Source organism: Pecten maximus, chromosome 10 (genome assembly GCF_902652985.1).
Source record: "Pecten maximus chromosome 10, xPecMax1.1, whole genome shotgun sequence".
Taxonomy (NCBI): domain Eukaryota; kingdom Metazoa; phylum Mollusca; class Bivalvia; order Pectinida; family Pectinidae; genus Pecten; species Pecten maximus.
The window spans coordinates 12,992,744-13,012,541 of NC_047024.1; the positions used below are offsets into that span (position 1 = coordinate 12,992,744).

A 19,798-nucleotide genomic window follows, 5' to 3' on the forward strand; every position below is an offset into this window, starting at 1 on the left:
ATTGAACACACCCCTAACGGCTACCACATTGCTGTTACATCAATACTTTTATTTGGACAACGAATTTAGTCATAATACATATATGCATATATATTAAATATGTGAAGTGGTAACGACAATGATAACTTTGACATAATTATCATTTGTTTACAACATGTAATAAGTATCTTCATACAGTAAGAGGGAGTATATTTGATGAATAGATCGGCGCGGATCCTTACGAGAACGCACGAGACTTCCCTGGTCCTATGGCAACATTATACATTCTGCAAATATGGCCGACTAAGCAGTAGATACTATAGTTTCTAGGTAAGCTCGGTGTGTGGGTGTTAACTTTTTTTTTGTATATTACAGATGAATGGAAGTCTGTACAGGTTGATTCAAAGTAACTTCTTGTCAAATAATGTTAAAAAACTGAATGACAAATGAAACAATTAGCAGGTGCTCGTTCTAATTATTAATTAGTCATTTGTTGTGATTTTGACAGGTGCCCGTTTCACGATAATAATAATGTTAGATTTTACATTTTTAGCATCACATATATACTACCAAACATAAATAATTGTTAATATTATGTTGGTTAAATAAACGTTATACTGTGATACAACAATTGTAGATATGTAACAGAACTGGACCGGGTCGATCATCGGCGACCAATTGGTAGAGCATCCGGCTAGTGTTTGTAGGTTCCGGGTTCGAACCCGGGTTTGGCCATGCATTTTCCCACTCCTACTACACATATATAAGGAAACACATTTGTAGCGTTATTCTTTGAAACAAACATTATAAGTAAAAGAGCTGCAATTTATGGCATGAGCAATAAAATCATTACTAGAAAATAAAAGCTACTTACACAAACGAATTAATATATAATTAACCAGCAGTATAATTAAGAGATACCACCGGCACTCATACCCGTTAAACACTACATTAAAACAATATTGACATAATGTTGAATAATTGGCCTCTACACCTGAGGAACAATATTTTTACACACACAACGTTGACACTGAACATTCTAACATTATTATTATCTTGAAGTGCAGAACCATTCACACCTTGATGAGCCCTAGATCACCTGATAAATTCACACCTGGTCAAACACTATCTGACTGATTAAAAACTTGATTGAGCCCTGTACCTGGTTAATGCACACCTGGTCGAGTCCTTGACGTAGTTTGTTCTCGCCTTGTTGAGTCCTGTACATGGTTACCACACTTGACCACGTCTTGGACCTAGTTAATTTGCACCTGGTCAAGCCATGTCCCTATTGTTGCTGTAAATCACTTATATTTTGCATGGGATTTATTTTCGTGTTAATATGCAAGAAGGGTCGATCTCGAATTAAAATCCTTCGTGATCATTTGTATGAAAATAACACTTTAGGATCACGATTAAGCTATTGGTTACAAATTTATGAATTTTAAGTCATTTCGATCTATATCAGCATTCACAAAATCATGTATTCGCCAATATGTCTGAAGAAGTACGTTTGCAAAATAAAGTATTCACAAAATATAAATGATTTACAGTTGTTTACAACTGGCCAAGCCCTGCACCTGGTTAATTCACACCTAGTCAAGCCCTGTACCTGACTAATTCTCAGCTGGTTGAGTCCGGACAAGGTCAGTTTATACCTGGATGAGCCCTGTACCTGATTAATTCACACCTGGTTTAGCCACCAGACATGGTGTCAGGGCCAGAGGAAACTCGGGCTAACCTGGTTGAGCCCATGCAGCGCATGGTTAATTTACACCTGGTTGAGCCCTAGACCTTGTCCATTCCTTGTCAATTTCTGGGCCCTGTTCATACCTTATGAAGTCCATGGTCCTATTAATTATTGTCTTCAGAAAATATAAAAGAACCTGTCAAAATATGTCATATTTGCGATTTAGAGAATGATTGATGCTATGGTATAAGGATTGATGGTCTGCAATAATAACTTATATAAAGTCATGTACCTCCCCATACCGTTTATACCTGTTAATTATAAATGATTAATGAGGTTATGTCCACTGTTACGACCTGGATATACCTGTCTTGTGTACCCACTGTTTAATGTGGTTTGTATATGCAGTGTAAATAAGAAGCACTGTATGCCACACAGATGTACTCACTACTGGAAAAGCTCAAAGTAATAAACTGAACTTGATCCTATTAATTCACGCCTGGTTTGAGACTTGGACCCCGTTTCACCCCTGGGAGAGTCTTTGGACCCTGTTTCACTCCTGGGAGAGTCTTGGACCCCGTTTCACTCATGGGAGAGTCTTGGACCCTATTTCACTCATGGGAGAGTCTTGGACCCTGTTTCACCCCTGAGAGAGTCTTGGACCCTGTTTCACTCATGGGAGAGTCTTGGACCCTATTTCACTCATGGGAGAGTCTTTGACCCTGTTTCACTCCTGATAGAGTATTTGGACCCTATTCCACTCCTGGGAGAGTCTTGGACCCTATTTCACTCATGGGAGAGTCTTGGACCCTGTTTCACTCATGGGAGAGTCTTGGACCCTATTTCAATCCTGGGAGAGTCTTTGACCCTGTTTCACTCCTGATAGAGTATTTGGACCCTATTTCACTCCTGGGAGAGTCTTGGACCCTGTTTCACTCATGGGAGAGTCTTGGACCCTATTTCACTCCTGGGAGAGTCTTTGACCCTGTTTCACTCCTGATAGAGTATTTGGACCCTATTTCACTCCTGGGAGAGTCTTAGACCCTATTTCACTCATGGGAGAGTCTTTGGACCCTATTTCACTCCTGGGAGAGTCTTAGACCCTGTTTCACTCCTGGGAGAGTCTTTGACCCTATTTCAATCCTGGGAGAGTTTTTGGACCCTATTTCACTCCTGGGAGAGTCTTGGATCCTATTTCACTCCTGGGAGAGTCTTTGACCCTGTTTCACTCCTGATAGAGTATTTGGACCCTATTTCACTCCTGGGAGAGTCTTGGACCCTATTTCACTCATGGGAGAGTTTTTGGACCCTTTTTCACTCATGGGAGAGTCTTGGACCCTGTTTCACTCCTGGGTGAGTCTTTGGACCATATTTCACTCATGCGAGAGTCTTTGGACCCTATTTCACTCATGGGAGAGTCTTGGACCCAATTTTACTCATGGGAGAGTCTTTGACCCAGTTCATACTTAAGTCCTACTAGTTCAAAGCTAAGTCTTAGACCCTATTAATTCACAACTAGTTGAGTCTCAAACTGGATATAACAATTCTGGAAAACATTTTTGTTTGTGAATGGGGATTCCTTTTTTCATTTATTTTCTCGGTTTTGTTCCAGATAGATTTAGGACGCCTGGCAGCATGTCCACTGCTACCATGCCGACAGTGAAGGAGCGCGAGTTTCTTAACACTTCTTCATTGGCCAAACAAAGTGGCTTTACACCACGGCCCATACAAAAGTTGGCAGCCAGGAAAAAGCCAAGGACAATGTTAAATATAGAATGTAATCACTTTCTGCGAACAAAAACTGATGCCTTTACTCACGGACATCCAATGCTTGGATATAAGTTGTGGTTGGAGGCTGGAAAACATGATCCACCATACCCTACTCGCCCAGATGACAACTACAACAGTAATGTGTGGCGTAACTTTCGCAGGCAGTATGGATTTAGTGCAACAGCAGATGGACGGAAAATTTCTGACGTCATTGCTTCTATGTATCCTCTTAATATACCCCCACCTTCACAGGTTGGAGATCATACTTTTGACAAATTTATCCGAGAAAGTTCACTGTTTAATAACGACAAAATGAAGACATTAGCTATGGAGAGAACAAAGAATGATGTGGTTGAATTTAAACGCCTTCGTGTGAAAAGTGATGCTAGAAATCCTCCATTAGATGAATCTGGTGAGTTTCAAATTTTATGATAGCACACGTTTGTTTCTATAATTTTTATCTGACCAGGACAAAGTCCAGGGGAGCTATTGCTATACCCGTCTGCAGTGTCTGTCGACTGCTATAAAAGTTAAAGGTTATATATAACAGTGTTATGTCAACAATAATGAGGATACAGCCTAGGTATTTCACATGATTATTTCTTGTGACAAAACCCTTTTTAATTGTACTATATGTAGATCTGCTGACCTTCTCTGTGACCTTTGACCTATTTTAATTTTTTTTTATTTTAACCTTGGCAACAGCATGTTAACCATATCAGACAGGGCTTTCATATTTGACATGTGCGTTCCTTGTAACAAGACCTTTCTATTGGTACTAAATTTGCCGACCATGATCATGACCTTTGACACACTTTTAAAAATCTAATTATGAATTTCAACCCATTCCATGAGCTATGTTGTCTTCTGATAACTCTTATTATACATACAAGATGATGATGCTTATTTGTGAGACAAAAATTTTGTTTCTTTCAGGACAAATAATACCTCCGGAGAATTTCAAGAAATATGAACATCGTTTTGTTCCTCCTCCTCTGCCTCCCCCAACACCCCCACCAGCTAATCAGAAGACAGATTCCCTTGGCCAGAGATATGTTCCCAAGTCTGAACCACATCTATGGAAGCTGTCTTACAAACTCTCTAATCCACAGTATGAACATGTTCGACAGGAGATTCGCAAACGCCAACAGCTGATGAAGGATGAAACGCCACAATCTCCTCAACCTCATATCCCTAAGAACTTTCCATCTCCAGTCAACCGTAAATTGTAATGAGAAAGTCAGCACAGATGCTGTTTGCTCGTTGTGCCAGAATATCTTAGTGTTAATGCCCAAATCAACTAGTAATCTGTAAATCTCAAGATTTATTCAGGTTCAAATATTATAAAGATCAGGCACAGCAATGCCAATAACCAAACTTTGACAAATCTGTTTTAGTAACTGTCAGAATAAGGAATTGTTATGGATCCAAACAATCATAATCATTAAAATCGCCAAAATCTCAATGCAATTTTTTAAGCCAAATTTGTCATCCTGTTTTATTAACAGAAGTTGGAATTTTTAAATCTAATTTAAATAAACAATTGTTCAGATGAATTAATAGCATTTTCCAACAAATTAAACACCAATTCTGAAGTAATATTCCTTTTGCCAATATATCATCATTATAATTTACATGCAAAGTTCTGTATAAGTGAAAGCACCTGTATGTGATAGAACATGTATGAAAAGTAATGATAAGAATTTTGCTGCAATATTCTTTATTTGAATCCTAGCTTTTTGGGTTTACCATTGACTACTGAGTAAAGACTTGACAGAAATTGCTGTGGACATGTAATGTGCCTTCACTACTTCCAGCCCCTCTCTATATTTCACACTTCTTTATATCTATCTCCTAGCATCCCTGCGACCGGGTGGGGTGTGCTGCTTGATGTCTTCGGCAGTATGCTTCAGTGAGGTAGCACTATAAATCAGCAAAAGTTCCGCCTATCACAAGGAGACTTAACACGAACATACCGCAGCCTCCCAAAACACACATACGCACTCACCACACGCATGCATGTCGCACGCACGGGAGGCCGTCCTTAAATGACCTTAGCTGTTAATAGGACGTTAAACAAAATAAACCAAACCAAACCAAACTGCTCCAAGCATTCATGATTGAGGGTTGAAAACTGAGTTGAATATTTTTTCAATCATTGGAAGAACCTACAATTTATTTTTTTATATCAAACCAGCTCTCTTACCCCTAGATCACTTACTATATAGCATTATATAATTGAAAAGAGAGTTTTTATAATTATCAAGGCCCAAGCCTTTAAAAATATCCTCAGATCAACAACAAAGATTCTATTGTATTAATTTTATACTAATTTCTATTTTTAATGTACCTATACAGTATTGTTCCTTTTGTTTATCATAGATTTCATAGAATTTGAAGATTACTGAATAAAATAGTTTTTCTATGATGAACATGATCATGTCTGCTCTTAGAGAATTACAAATAAAATTGTAAGTTAACATTTTCATTCAAGATGTATCACCATATCGTCTTAATGTTATTTTTCTAGTCTCAATCTTGATGTGATCACATGTGTGAAATTTAATCTAGCTGATTTCATAATCCACTACTAGTATAGACAAGTTTGATAAGTTGCAGTTTTATTTTCACTATGTTAGGACAAAGTTGTGGATCTTTAATGTAAACATTACCATTATAAACATGTATCTGAACATTAATGTATGATGAAACATCCTCAGACTATTGCCTGATTAATATTTATTTTTGAAGATATATGAACATTCTAATTAAAGATTAAAACAAATGTCCACAAAGTCAAAGACCAGAATTACAAGGTGTGTGTTAATATAAGATGTAAAACTCTTTAAAATACTATTTTCCTCCTAAAAATTAAAATTATAACCAAGGGGAGATAACTATGTACACAAATGTGTAGATTTGAATTGATAATGTATGATGACTACTTAACATGTTTTAGTGTGTATACAATGTACAAGTACTACTTTCTTATATCATATTTTATTTTTTATACAATTTTGACCTCATTAAACTGTATGTATCATATTTATATAGGATATTTCTATATATATAATGCAAGTAATACCAAATTTCACAGGGACTTGGCACGATTCCCTAACCAACGCTTATTATACATTTGTACATGTATATAATATGGACCATGGGTGGGGGATTTGTGTCAAGTCTCTGTGCCAAATTTAAACTAAAACTAGAACCGTGCTAATAGTTAATAACCTTGTATTAATCTTTTCTATGTAGACCTTGTTTGAGAACTGCATTCATGTATAATAAATTTATTCATTGTACAAATTGTACCAAAATTTGCATACAGATGTATTAGCACTGTTAAAAGATTTAACAATGAAATATATTTAAGGCTCAAATTCAAATGTACCTTGAAATATTGGACAAAAATTGTTGATAAATTCGATGAAACAAATATATTTTTCAATTCACTTTTGAAGTTATGATTAAGGTTCTTTTGGAAATTAATTCTGTGTGTACAAACTAGTCTTCAATGTTAATATGTCATTTCCCTTTCATTTTCTTTGTAAATGTCGTGCTATTATCAAACTAAGTAAAAGTGATCTATCTTAGCTTTTGATCAGTCTATGAACTGAACTTAAGTCTCTATGTGACATGTTGAGAGCTTGGAATTAAATCCATCAGCAATTATAGGCCATGTCCTCTGGTCAAAATTCAACACTGGAGAAAAATCCTCCCAGAACTAGCATCCAATAATATGTTAATGCTATATATCATGATACCTTGTGATTAAAGCTATAACTAGAGTAGGAAATCCTAAAATCCTAGAGTCCCATGTATCCCTAACAGAATGTAAATTTAATTTTAATTTAGATTAATATATATGTACACGTATTGATTAAACACCTTGAAGGTATCGGCTTAAGTAAAATTGCTAGTTGGTCCAATTGCTTGTTTGTTAGATGTAAAAAAAATCATCCACACCCTATCACTGCCAATTTGGGTGTTTGTCTAAACTTTTTTATCATGTGTTTGCGTCTTAAGTAGATATTCAATTCCAGCAAATGTGTCAATTATAAGTATCAACAGAGGCATCTGGTCCTGACTCGTATTTAAAGAAAAATTTAAGCCCCTTCTCTGTCGCTATAGTAAGAGTAGGGGCTAGATTTTTTCTAATATTTTTTCTGTACTTACCAGAAGCAGATGCCTGTGGTAACAACCACAAAAAGATAAAGCGGACCCTTACAACTAGAACGATGGCAAACAATTCAAAGTGAATTGGTCAATTATTGATGAATTCTGATACATGTTGCATGTTACATTGTAAACATCTAAGGTGGGTTTCCATAGTAAGTTTTAGCTCACAAATGAGAGTTATTATCACAAGATGATAGGTAGTCTGTGTTGGATTGTGGGTAATATACCAGACAACATGAGTATCATGTGACAGTGAAGGATGATAGCCTGTGTTGGATTGTGGGTAATATACTGGACAACATGAGTATCATGTGACAGTAAAGGATGATAGCCTGTGTTGGATTATGGGTAATATACTGGACAACATGAGTATCATGTGACAGTAAAGGATGATAGCCTGTGTTGGATTGTGGGTAATATACTGGACAACATGAGTATCATGTGACAGTAAAGGATGATAGCCTGTGTTGGATTGTGGGTAATATACTGGACAACATGAGTATCATGTGACAGTAAAGGATGATAGCCTGTGTTGGATTGTGGGTATTAATTTATAGACAAAAACAAAAAGATTACATAGCAATCTGGGTGTAGATTTGAATATATACTGAGAGCATTAAGTTGTAATATAAGTATATTTGACATATTCAAGTTAGTTCTAAACTAATGTTATGTAATAAAAGTGTGCAATGACTTCTCCGCATTTCCTTTTAAACATGTGAGGATATCTGATAGTTGTTGATATCTGGTTTAGCATTAATTAATGTAGTTATTTTTTCTGTTTTGATTACAGTTTTGTTACTAAAATCTTCAAAGGTTTGTTGTGAACTTCATCTTTTCAGCATAAGGATCTATAAATTCTATTTAAAAAAAAAAAATTCTGTCATTTCATTTTCAGTTTCATTCAGATTTTGAAAAATGATTTCTTAAATTTTCTCGAAAATCAGTTTTTCTCCTTTGTTAAAGCTTCATCGTTTATTCATATTAATAATAATTTATTATTTCTTGTCCCGATGATGTTCTGCTTAAAGAGCAAAATGTCAATATCCTAAATAGTTTTGTTTTGTTGTATTACCCACTCATAAAGAAATAACTAGTGTTAAAACACAGGAGCCACCCCTCAGCATCATCAACATACACTTCATTATATTATTATCTCATCATTCCACTCCATTTGAAATGATTTAAGTGAATTTGCAGTGGAAATCCTAATTATAACCTGCTTATTTTGACCTCTGATAAAATCATCAGTTCTCTATGTACAAGTGCTGTTTACTGACTGATTGTAGCAGGTCTTCATTGACAGGATGTTGAAATAGAACTTAGTTTATGACCTGTGTTTCCAGTGTTGACATTGTATCTGTCGCCATTGACCAATATCGGGCCACTGTGGACAGGTGTGACCCAAGACTATGATAGTCATTGTATAATAGAGTGTAATTGTGAATTCAGATAAAGTATAACTCCCCCCTCCCCAAGTCTGTCAGTATTTAAAGCATTTCTGTGATTACTACTTAAACTTGATCATGATCTGACTGTAATATTCATACTTATGTTGCCAACTCAAGGCAATAATTATACCATTTACTACAAATCTATATCATCATAGGAAATTGTTGACTACTGTATATTTTTGTCTTTCACTAAGTTTTCCTTAATAAAATCTATATGACTGTTTTCTTTGTCTTACGTCTTATTTATTTTGAGAAACAAAACTTTCCTCCAAATATGCTGGTATAGTTTATGTTTTTGTTATATATCATTCCAGTGCTCACAAATGATCTCTACCAACTGAGAATGTACCAGTATGCCACTTGGGTACGATCTCTACTAACCGAGAATGTACCAGTATACCACTTGGGTATGATCTCTACTAACCAGGAATGTACCGGTATACCACTTGGGTACGATCTCTACTAACCAAGAATGTACCAGTATACCACTTGGGTTAGATCTCTACTAACCGAGAATGTACCAGTATTACACTTGGGTACAATCTCTACTAACCGAGAATGTACCAGTATTACACTTGGGTATGATCTGTACTAACCGGGAATGTACTGGTATTACACTTGGGTACGATCTCTACTAACCAGCAATGTACCAGTATTACACTTGGGTACGATCTCTAACCGAGAATGTACCGGTATTACACTTGGGTACGATCTCTACTAACCAGGAATGTACCAGTATTACACTTGGGTACGATCTCTAACCAGGAATGTACCAGTATTACACTTGGGTACGATCTCTACTAATTGAGAATGTACCAGTATTACACTTGGGTACAATCTCTACTAACCGAGAATGTACCAGTATTACACTTGGGTATGATCTGTACTAACCGGGAATGTACCAGTATACCACTTGGGTACGATCTCTACTAACCAGGAATGTACTGGTATACCACTTGGGTACGATCTCTACTAACCGAGAATGTACCAGTATTACACCTGGGTATGATCTCTACTAACCGAGAATGTACCAGTATTACACTTGGGTACGATCTCTACTAACCAGGAATGTACCAGTATTACACTTGGGTACGATCTCTACTAACCGAGAATGTACCAGTATTACACTTGGGTATAATCTCTACTAACCGAGAATGTACCAGTATACCACTGGGGTATGATCTCTACTAACCGAGAATGTACTGGTATACCACTTGGGTACGATCTCTACTAACCAGGAATGTACCGGTATTACACTTGGGTACGATCTCTAACCGAGAATGTACCAGTATTACACTTGGATACGATCTCTACTAACCAGGAATGTACCAGTAATCACTTGGGTACGATCTCTACTAACCAGGAATGTACCAGTATTACACTTGGGTACGATCTCTAACTGGGAATGTACCAGTATTACACTTGGGTACGATCTCTACTAACCGGGAATGTACCAGTATTACACTTGGATACGATCTCTACTAACCAGGAATGTACCGGTATTACACTTGGGTAAGATCTCTACTAACCAGGAATGTACCAGTATTACACTTGGGTACGATCTCTAACCAGGAATGTACCAGTATTACACTTGGGTACGATCTCTACTAACCAGGAATGTACCGGTATTACACTTGGGTAAGATCTCTACTAACCAGGAATGTACCAGTATTACACTTGGGTACGATCTCTAACTGGGAATGTACCAGTATTACACTTGGGTACGATCTCTAACTGGGAATGTACCAGTATTATACTTGGGTACGATCTCTACTAACCAGGAATGTACCAGTATTACACTTGGGTACGATCTCTAACTGGGAATGTACCAGTATTACACTTGGGTACGATCTCTAACCGAGAATGTACCAGTATTATACTTGGGTACGATCTCTACTAACCAGGAATGTACCAGTATTACACTTGGGTACGATCTCTAACTGGGAATGTACCAGTATTACACTTGGGTACGATCTCTAACCGGGAATGTACCAGTATTATACTTGGGTACGATCTCTACTAACCAGGAATGTACCAGTATTACACTTGGGTACGATCTCTAACTGGGAATGTACCAGTATTACACTTGGGTACGATCTCTAACTGGGAATGTACCAGTATTATACTTTGATACGATCTCTACTAACCAGGAATGTACCGGTATTACACTTTGGTACGATCTCTACTAACCAGGAATGTACCAGTATTACACTTGGGTAAGATCTCTACTAACCAGGAATGTACCAGTATTACACTTGGGTACGATCTCTACTAACGGGGAATGTACCGGTACTACACTTGGGTACAATCTCTACTAACCGGGAATGTACCGGTATTACACTTTGGTACGATCTCTACTAACCGAGAGTGTACCAGTATTACACTTAGGTACGATCTCTACTAACCAGGAATGTACCAGTATTACACTTGGGTAAGATCTCTATTAACCAGGAATGTACCAGTATAACACTTGGGTAAGATCTCTACTAACCGAGAATGTACCAGTATAACACTTGGGTAAGATCTCTACTAACCAGGAATGTACCAGTATTACACTTGGGTACGATCTCTAACCGAGAATGTACCAGTATTACACTTGGGTACAATCTCTACTAACCGGGAATGTACCAGTATACCACTTGGGTACGATCTCTAACCGAGAATGTACCAGTATTACACTTGGATACGATCTCTACTAACCAGGAATGTACCAGTATTACACTTGGATACGATCTCTACTAACCAGGAATGTACCAGTATTACACTTGGGTACGATCTCTAACTGGGAATGTACCAGTATTACACTTGGGTACGATCTCTACTAACGGGGAATGTACCAGTATTACACTTGGGTACGATCTCTACTAACCAGGAATGTACCAGTATTACACTTGGGTACGATCTCTACTAACGGGGAATGTACCAGTATTACACTTGGGTACGATCTCTACTAACCAGGAATGTACCAGTATTACACTTGGGTACGATCTCTACTAACCAGGAATGTACCAGTATTACACTTGGGTACGATCTCTACTTACCAGGAATGTACCAGTATTACACTTGGGTACGATCTCTACTAACCAGGAATGTACCGGTATTACACTTGGGTAAGATCTCTACTAACCAGGAATGTACCAGTATTACACTTGGGTACGATCTCTTACTGGGAATGTACCAGTATTACACTTGGGTACGATCTCTAACTGGGAATGTACCAGTATTATACTTGGGTACGATCTCTACTAACCAGGAATGTACCAGTATTACACTTGGGTACGATCTCTAACTGGGAATGCACCAGTATTACACTTGGGTACGATCTCTAACCGAGAATGTACCAGTATTATACTTGGGTACGATCTCTACTAACCAGGAATGTACCAGTATTACACTTGGGTACGATCTCTAACTGGGAATGTACCAGTATTACACTTGGGTACGAATCTAACCAAGAATGTACCAGTATTACACTTGGGTACGATCTCTACTAACCAGGAATGTACCAGTATTACACTTGGGTACGATCTCTAACTGGGAATGCACCAGTATTACACTTGGGTACGATCTCTAACTGGGAATGTACCAGTATTATACTTTGATACGATCTCTACTAACCAGGAATGTACCGGTATTACACTTTGGTACGATCTCTACTAACCAGGAATGTACCAGTATTACACTTGGGTACGATCTCTACTAACGGGGAATGTACCGGTACTACACTTGGGTACAATCTCTACTAACCGGGAATGTACCGGTATTACACTTTGGTACGATCTCTACTAACCGAGAATGTACCAGTATTACACTTGGGTACGATCTCTACTAACCAGGAATGTACCAGTATTACACTTGGGTAATATCTCTATTAACCAGGAATGTACCAGTATAACACTTGGGTAAGATCTCTACTAACCGAGAATGTACCAGTATAACACTTGGGTAAGATCTCTACTAACCAGGAATGTACCAGTATTACACTTGGGTACGATCTCTAACCGAGAATGTACCAGTATTACACTTGGGTACAATCTCTACTAACCGGGAATGTACCAGTATACCACTTGGGTACGATCTCTAACCGAGAATGTACCAGTATTACACTTGGATACGATCTCTACTAACCAGGAATGTACCAGTATTACACTTGGATACGATCTCTACTAACCAGGAATGTACCAGTATTACACTTGGGTACGATCTCTAACTGGGAATGTACCAGTATTACACTTGGGTACGATCTCTACTAACCAGGAATGTACCAGTATTACACTTGGGTACGATCTCTACTAACCAGGAATGTACCAGTATTACACTTGGGTACGATCTCTACTAACCAGGAATGTACCAGTATTACACTTGGGTACGATCTCTACTAACGGGGAATGTACCAGTATTACACTTGGGTACGATCTCTACTAACCAGGAATGTACCAGTATTACACTTGGGTACGATCTCTACTAACCAGGAATGTACCAGTATTACACTTGGGTACGATCTCTACTTACCAGGAATGTACCAGTATTACACTTGGGTACGATCTCTACTAACCAGGAATGTACCGGTATTACACTTGGGTAAGATCTCTACTAACCAGGAATGTACCAGTATTACACTTGGGTACGATCTCTAACTGGGAATGTACCAGTATTACACTTGGGTACGATCTCTAACTGGGAATGTACCAGTATTATACTTGGGTACGATCTCTACTAACCAGGAATGTACCAGTATTACACTTGGGTACGATCTCTAACTGGGAATGCACCAGTATTACACTTGGGTACGATCTCTAACCGAGAATGTACCAGTATTATACTTGGGTACGATCTCTACTAACCAGGAATGTACCAGTATTACACTTGGGTACGATCTCTAACTGGGAATGTACCAGTATTACACTTGGGTACGATCTCTAACCAAGAATGTACCAGTATTACACTTGGGTACGATCTCTACTAACCAGGAATGTACCAGTATTACACTTGGGTACGATCTCTAACTGGGAATGTACCAGTATTACACTTGGGTACGATCTCTAACTGGGAATGTACCAGTATTATACTTTGATACGATCTCTACTAACCAGGAATGTACCGGTATTACACTTTGGTACGATCTCTACTAACCAGGAATGTACCAGTATTACACTTGGGTACGATCTCTACTAACGGGGAATGTACCAGTACTACACTTGGGTACAATCTCTACTAACCGGGAATGTACCGGTATTACACTTTGGTACGATCTCTACTAACCGAGAATGTACCAGTATTACACTTGGGTACGATCTCTACTAACCAGGAATGTACCAGTATTACACTTGGGTAAGATCTCTACTAACCAGGAATGTACCAGTATAACACTTGGGTAAGATCTCTACTAACCGAGAATGTACCAGTATAACACTTGGGTAAGATCTCTACTAACCAGGAATGTACCAGTATTACACTTGGGTACGATCTCTAACCGAGAATGTACCAGTATTACACTTGGGTACAATCTCTACTAACCGGGAATGTACCAGTATACCACTTGGGTACGATCTCTAACCGAGAATGTACCAGTATTACACTTGGGTACAATCTCTACTAACCAGGAATGTACCAGTATTACACTTGGGGACGATCTCTACTAACCGAGAATGTACCGGTATTACACTTGGGTACGATCTCTAACCGAGAATGTACCAGTATTACACTTGGGTACGATCTCTACTAACCAGGAATGTACCAGTATTACACTTGGGTACGATCTCTACTAACCAGGAATGTACCAGTATACCACTTGGGTACGATCTCTACTAACCGAGAATATACCAGTATTATACTTGGGTACGATCTCTACTAACCGAGAATGTACCAGTATTATACTTGGGTACGATCTCTACTAACCGAGAATGTACCAGTATTACACTTGGGTACGATCTCTACTAACCAGGAATGTACCAGTATACCACTTGGGTACGATCTCTACTAACCGAGAATGTACCAGTATTAAACTTGGGTACGATCTCTACTAACCGAGAATGTACCAGTATTACACTTGGGTACCATCTCTACTAACCGAGAATGTACCAGTATTATACTTGGGTACGATCTCTACTAACCGAGAATGTACCAGTATTATACTTGGGTACGATCTCTACTAACCGAGAATGTACCAGTATTACACTTGGGTACCATCTCTACTAACCGAGAATGTACCGGTATTACACTTGGGTACGATCTCTACTAACCGGGAATGTACCAGTATTATACTTGGGTACGATCTCTACTAACCGAGAATGTACCAGTATTATACTTGGGTACGATCTCTACTAACCAGGAATGTACCAGTATTACACTTGGGTACGATCTCTACTAACCGGGAATGTACCAGTATTATACTTGGGTACGATCTCTACTAACCGAGAATATACCAGTATTACACTTTGGTACGATCTCTACTAACCGAGAATGTACCAGTATTACACTTGGGTACGATCTCTACTAACCGAGAATGTACCAGTATTACACTTGGGTACGATCTCTAACCGAGAATGTACCAGTATTACACTTGGGTACGATCTCTAACCGGGAATGTACCAGTATTACACTTGGGTACGATCTCTACTAACCGAGAATGTACCAGTATTACACTTGGGTACGATCTCTACTAACGGGGAATGTACCAGTATTACACTTGGGTACAATCTCTACTAACCGAGAATGTACCAGTATTACCACTTGGGTACGATCTCTACTAACCAGGAATGTACCAGTATTACACTTGGGTACGATCTCTACTAACGGGGAATGTACCAGTATTACACTTGGGTACCATCTCTACTAACCGAGAATGTACCAGTATTACACTTGGGTACCATCTCTACTAACCGAGAATGTACCAGTATTACACTTGTGTACCATCTCTACTAACCAGGAATGTACCAGTATTACACTTGGGTATGATCTCTAATCGAGAATTTACCAGTATTACACTTGGGTACGATCTCTACTAATTGAGAATATACCAGTATTACACTTGGGTACGATCTCTACTAACCGAGAATGTACCAGTATTACACTTGGGTATGATCTCTAACCGAGAATGTACCGGTATTACACTTGGGTACGATCTCTACTAACCGAGAATGTACCAGTATTACACTTGGGTACGATCTCTACTAACCGGGAATGTACCAGTATTACACTTGGGTATGATCTGTACTAACCAGGAATGTACCGGTATTACACTTGGGTACTATCTCTACTAACCGAGAATGTACCAGTATTACACTTGGGTACAATCTCTACTAACTGGGAATGTACCAGTATTACACTTGGGTATGATCTCTACTAACCGGGAATGTACTGGTATTACACTTGGGTACGATCTCTACTAACCAGCAATGTACCAGTATTACACTTGGGTACGATCTCTAACCGAGAATGTACCGGTATTACACTTGGGTACGATCTCTACTAACCAGGAATGTACCGGTATTACACTTGGGTACGATCTCTACTAACCGAGAATGTACCAGTATTATACTTGGGTACGATCTCTACTAACCAGGAATGTACCAGTATTACACTTGGGTACGATCTCTACTAACCAGGAATGTACCAGTATTACACTTGGGTACGATCTCTACTAACCAGGAATGTACCGGTATTACACTTGGGTACGATCTCTAACCGAGAATGTACCAGTATTACACTTGGATACGATCTCTACTAACCAGGAATGTACCAGTATTACACTTGGGTTTGAAGGCGAGCTTGTACCAACAGAAAAGATGATTGATATTGACCAGTAAAATATCTTTTCTGTGAATTCAAAACTTTCATTAAATTGTCCAACTATATTTCAACCTTTTTAACAGTATGCTTTAGGAATAAGTGCAATTTTTAAAATTTAATACACTTTTAATACATTTTCTCAAGGATAAATGATGAGCTTGATGAGCACCTTAAAGTCAAAATCACATTCACAATGAGACACTTGACAATCCTTCATACATATGTTAAAAAATCACAGGAAAAATGACATTAAAATTACTATTTATTCAAGGAAATGAATAAATATCAACATATTAAAGTTCTATTCCAGCGAGTCATCCATTACTACAAATTACAATTTACCTGTAAAGACTCCCATCAATATTTTTTTCACATTTTTAAGATATATTTTTTATACCAGGTATCTATAAATGATCATGGAAATAAATTGCTTACTCTTTTTAATGTTAAAGATACATGCTACCTTATGAAATGTACATGTCAGCCAAAGCACTTTCCACTTATTAATTACAGTTTTTTATTTAATAAATAATAAAATCATTTAAATATTTTAGTAAGATACCCCAGACTATATTTAAGTGATACAATAGAGCCATTCACAAAATGTATGAATAACTAAAGTTAATATATTAACCGATTCCCAAGGGAGATCACTCTAACACAGACATGTACAGGATAACTTCTCTGATGGTTTCTGAATCAACATGATTATACACGAATCACTTCCAAGAAATTTTATTGATCATGTTTAAGCTATATTTCTATAAATATGACTATAATTCATCCTGCTGTAAGCTATACTTAAAGAAATATAACTCTAACATAGATAAAAAGCATTGGTAGCATATACCCTTAATATTAACTTCTCAATTATCCAGCACACGTGGAAAAATAAGTATATGTGCTGTCATGATCTTTTAATGTACCTTTTTCAAAGAAACAAAAATACATTCAGCATCAATACATGGAAATAAATATATAATTGTTCACAAGATAATTATAAAAATAACTTAACAGAACTCTCACAACAATCAAATGTACATCAATTTTGCTCACATTAAAAATCTGATTTAGTTAGCACTCATTTGAACACATCTAAATTTTCATAAGAACTAATGACTTTCATGGCAACTGATATCAATTTGAATTTTTACAAAAAACTAAAAGTTATATACATACAGTCCCTATCGACTAATAAAAGAAACTCCATATGCTGAAAGGTCACCATTATATTTCATATGGGATGTCTATGCATTGAAGAAATCAATCCTCAATCCCCAGTATAAGATCTAAATAAATTCTTAAAATCAGATTCCTCAGGTTAAAAAACTTTTCCTTTCAATCCTTGTTCTGTGATAAAGATGATATCTTAAGTCAAGTGACTATATGTGTGGCCCTTAATGACCTCAATTAACAGCGGACAATTAAACAATACAAAAAACAAATAATTTCTAATTTAATGTTATTCAGAGATAAAGTATGAACTTGATATTCTTGGGTAAAATGGTTCCATCAAGCCAGACCTCCGAATGGAATGTACGGAAAAGTGAGAGGAATTGACAGATTCATATCCCTGGTTTTTATGTAATAATTCCCTAGACTTAACTCGGAAGTAGCTGCAGATTTAATAAGTTTATATAGGTATTGAACACCATTTAAGAGTGCATTAACCTATAACGACATTAAATTACGTACTTCTGAATCTGATTTTACAAACCACTAGCTACATAATTTCTATAATGTTAGTCACAAAAAGTTCTTTATAACGTCACATAAACAAAATTGTGTTCTCCTGACTGGAGAAGATAAATTATGGGTTTGGAACAGTGAAAATGAATTTGATCAGTTAACATGAATTAATTCAATGATTACAATTTAATTTGATATAATAACTTTATTTCTAAAGAGAGTATTTAGTAAAGTTCCGTGTCCTAAAGTGAATAATTCCACTCTCTATCAGTTCTACAATTAGTGACCTGCCTACTTATGATAAGACTACATTCTTGTCCATCCATGATACACTAGTTTATAGGGGTTATGTACACTTCCGCTCTCTGCAACCCTGGAATATGTCACGGCAAAATCAAAATGAAAAGCTTGGCTGCAGCCATCTTGTGGATAAAACAAAATGGTGAGTTCCTTTGATTTACAGGAAACAAATGTTGAGGTAGCTATAACATTAAATTAACTGGCTTTGATCTCTTGGTTGTTGTCACTTAATCTTTTTAACCAACTCCCCCCCCCCCCCCCCCCCCCCCCCCCCCCATCAATTAAATACCCAGAGGCCCCAGAGGCTAGTTGTGTTCCATGAAGAATTCTAGGTGTGCAGAGAACGAAAATGAATGTAAGCACTGGATTAAAAAGGCTGAGTTTTCTCTTGATACACCCCTCTTTGATATTTACAATGTCCAAGATTATGATCAGCATTCAGAATGTACTTGTAAGCTTGTAATTTCAATGCACAGTTGATCCTTCAAAGGGTGGTCTCTCAAGACAGCAGTGACTACCGTACTTTGGGATATTTTGGATGTGGATATATTTTGGTTTATTTGCCGCCTGGGGTGAATGCGCCAAAATTAAAAACACCAAAATTTCACTAAAAAAAATCGTCGGAACAATATCCGGATTATAGCAACCTTCTTTCCGTTCATTTACTACATACCCATTACTAGCTTCCGCGATCTGCGCTGATGTGTGTTGGAATATTGTTTATTTGATAAAAACGAGTCAATAAAGTTATGTTTTCATCTAAATGTGTCATAAATTTCATTCACGTTGTTTTCATATTGATTGTTGTATTAGCTGTGTTCAAGGATAAGTAGCGTCTCGATTGATCGATTAACTTGTGTAACTTACAAAGCGAAAACTGCATGTTTTCCTGTGCAACCAGGTGAGACCAAATACAATAGGCTTATACTGATATGTCCTCAGA

At 37.4% G+C, this 19,798-nt stretch overlaps 1 protein-coding gene across 2 annotated transcripts; it reads left to right on the forward strand.

The window, feature by feature from the left end:
* Positions 1-235: 235 nt before the first annotated feature.
* On the forward strand, positions 236-4,688 carry LOC117335814 (testis-expressed protein 52-like). 2 transcript variants are annotated; one of them, XM_033896018.1, is made up of 3 exons: positions 236-309; positions 3,282-3,851; positions 4,376-4,688. In XM_033896018.1, exons 2-3 carry the CDS (start codon positions 3,305-3,307, stop codon positions 4,669-4,671), a joined length of 843 nt encoding a protein of 280 aa, XP_033751909.1. In that variant the 5' UTR covers positions 236-309; positions 3,282-3,304; the 3' UTR covers positions 4,672-4,688. The 2 variants fall into 2 exon arrangements, with proteins under 2 accessions (XP_033751909.1, XP_033751910.1); XM_033896019.1 differs by having other exon boundaries at positions 260-309; positions 3,286-3,851.
* Positions 4,689-19,798: the final 15,110 nt, after the last annotated feature.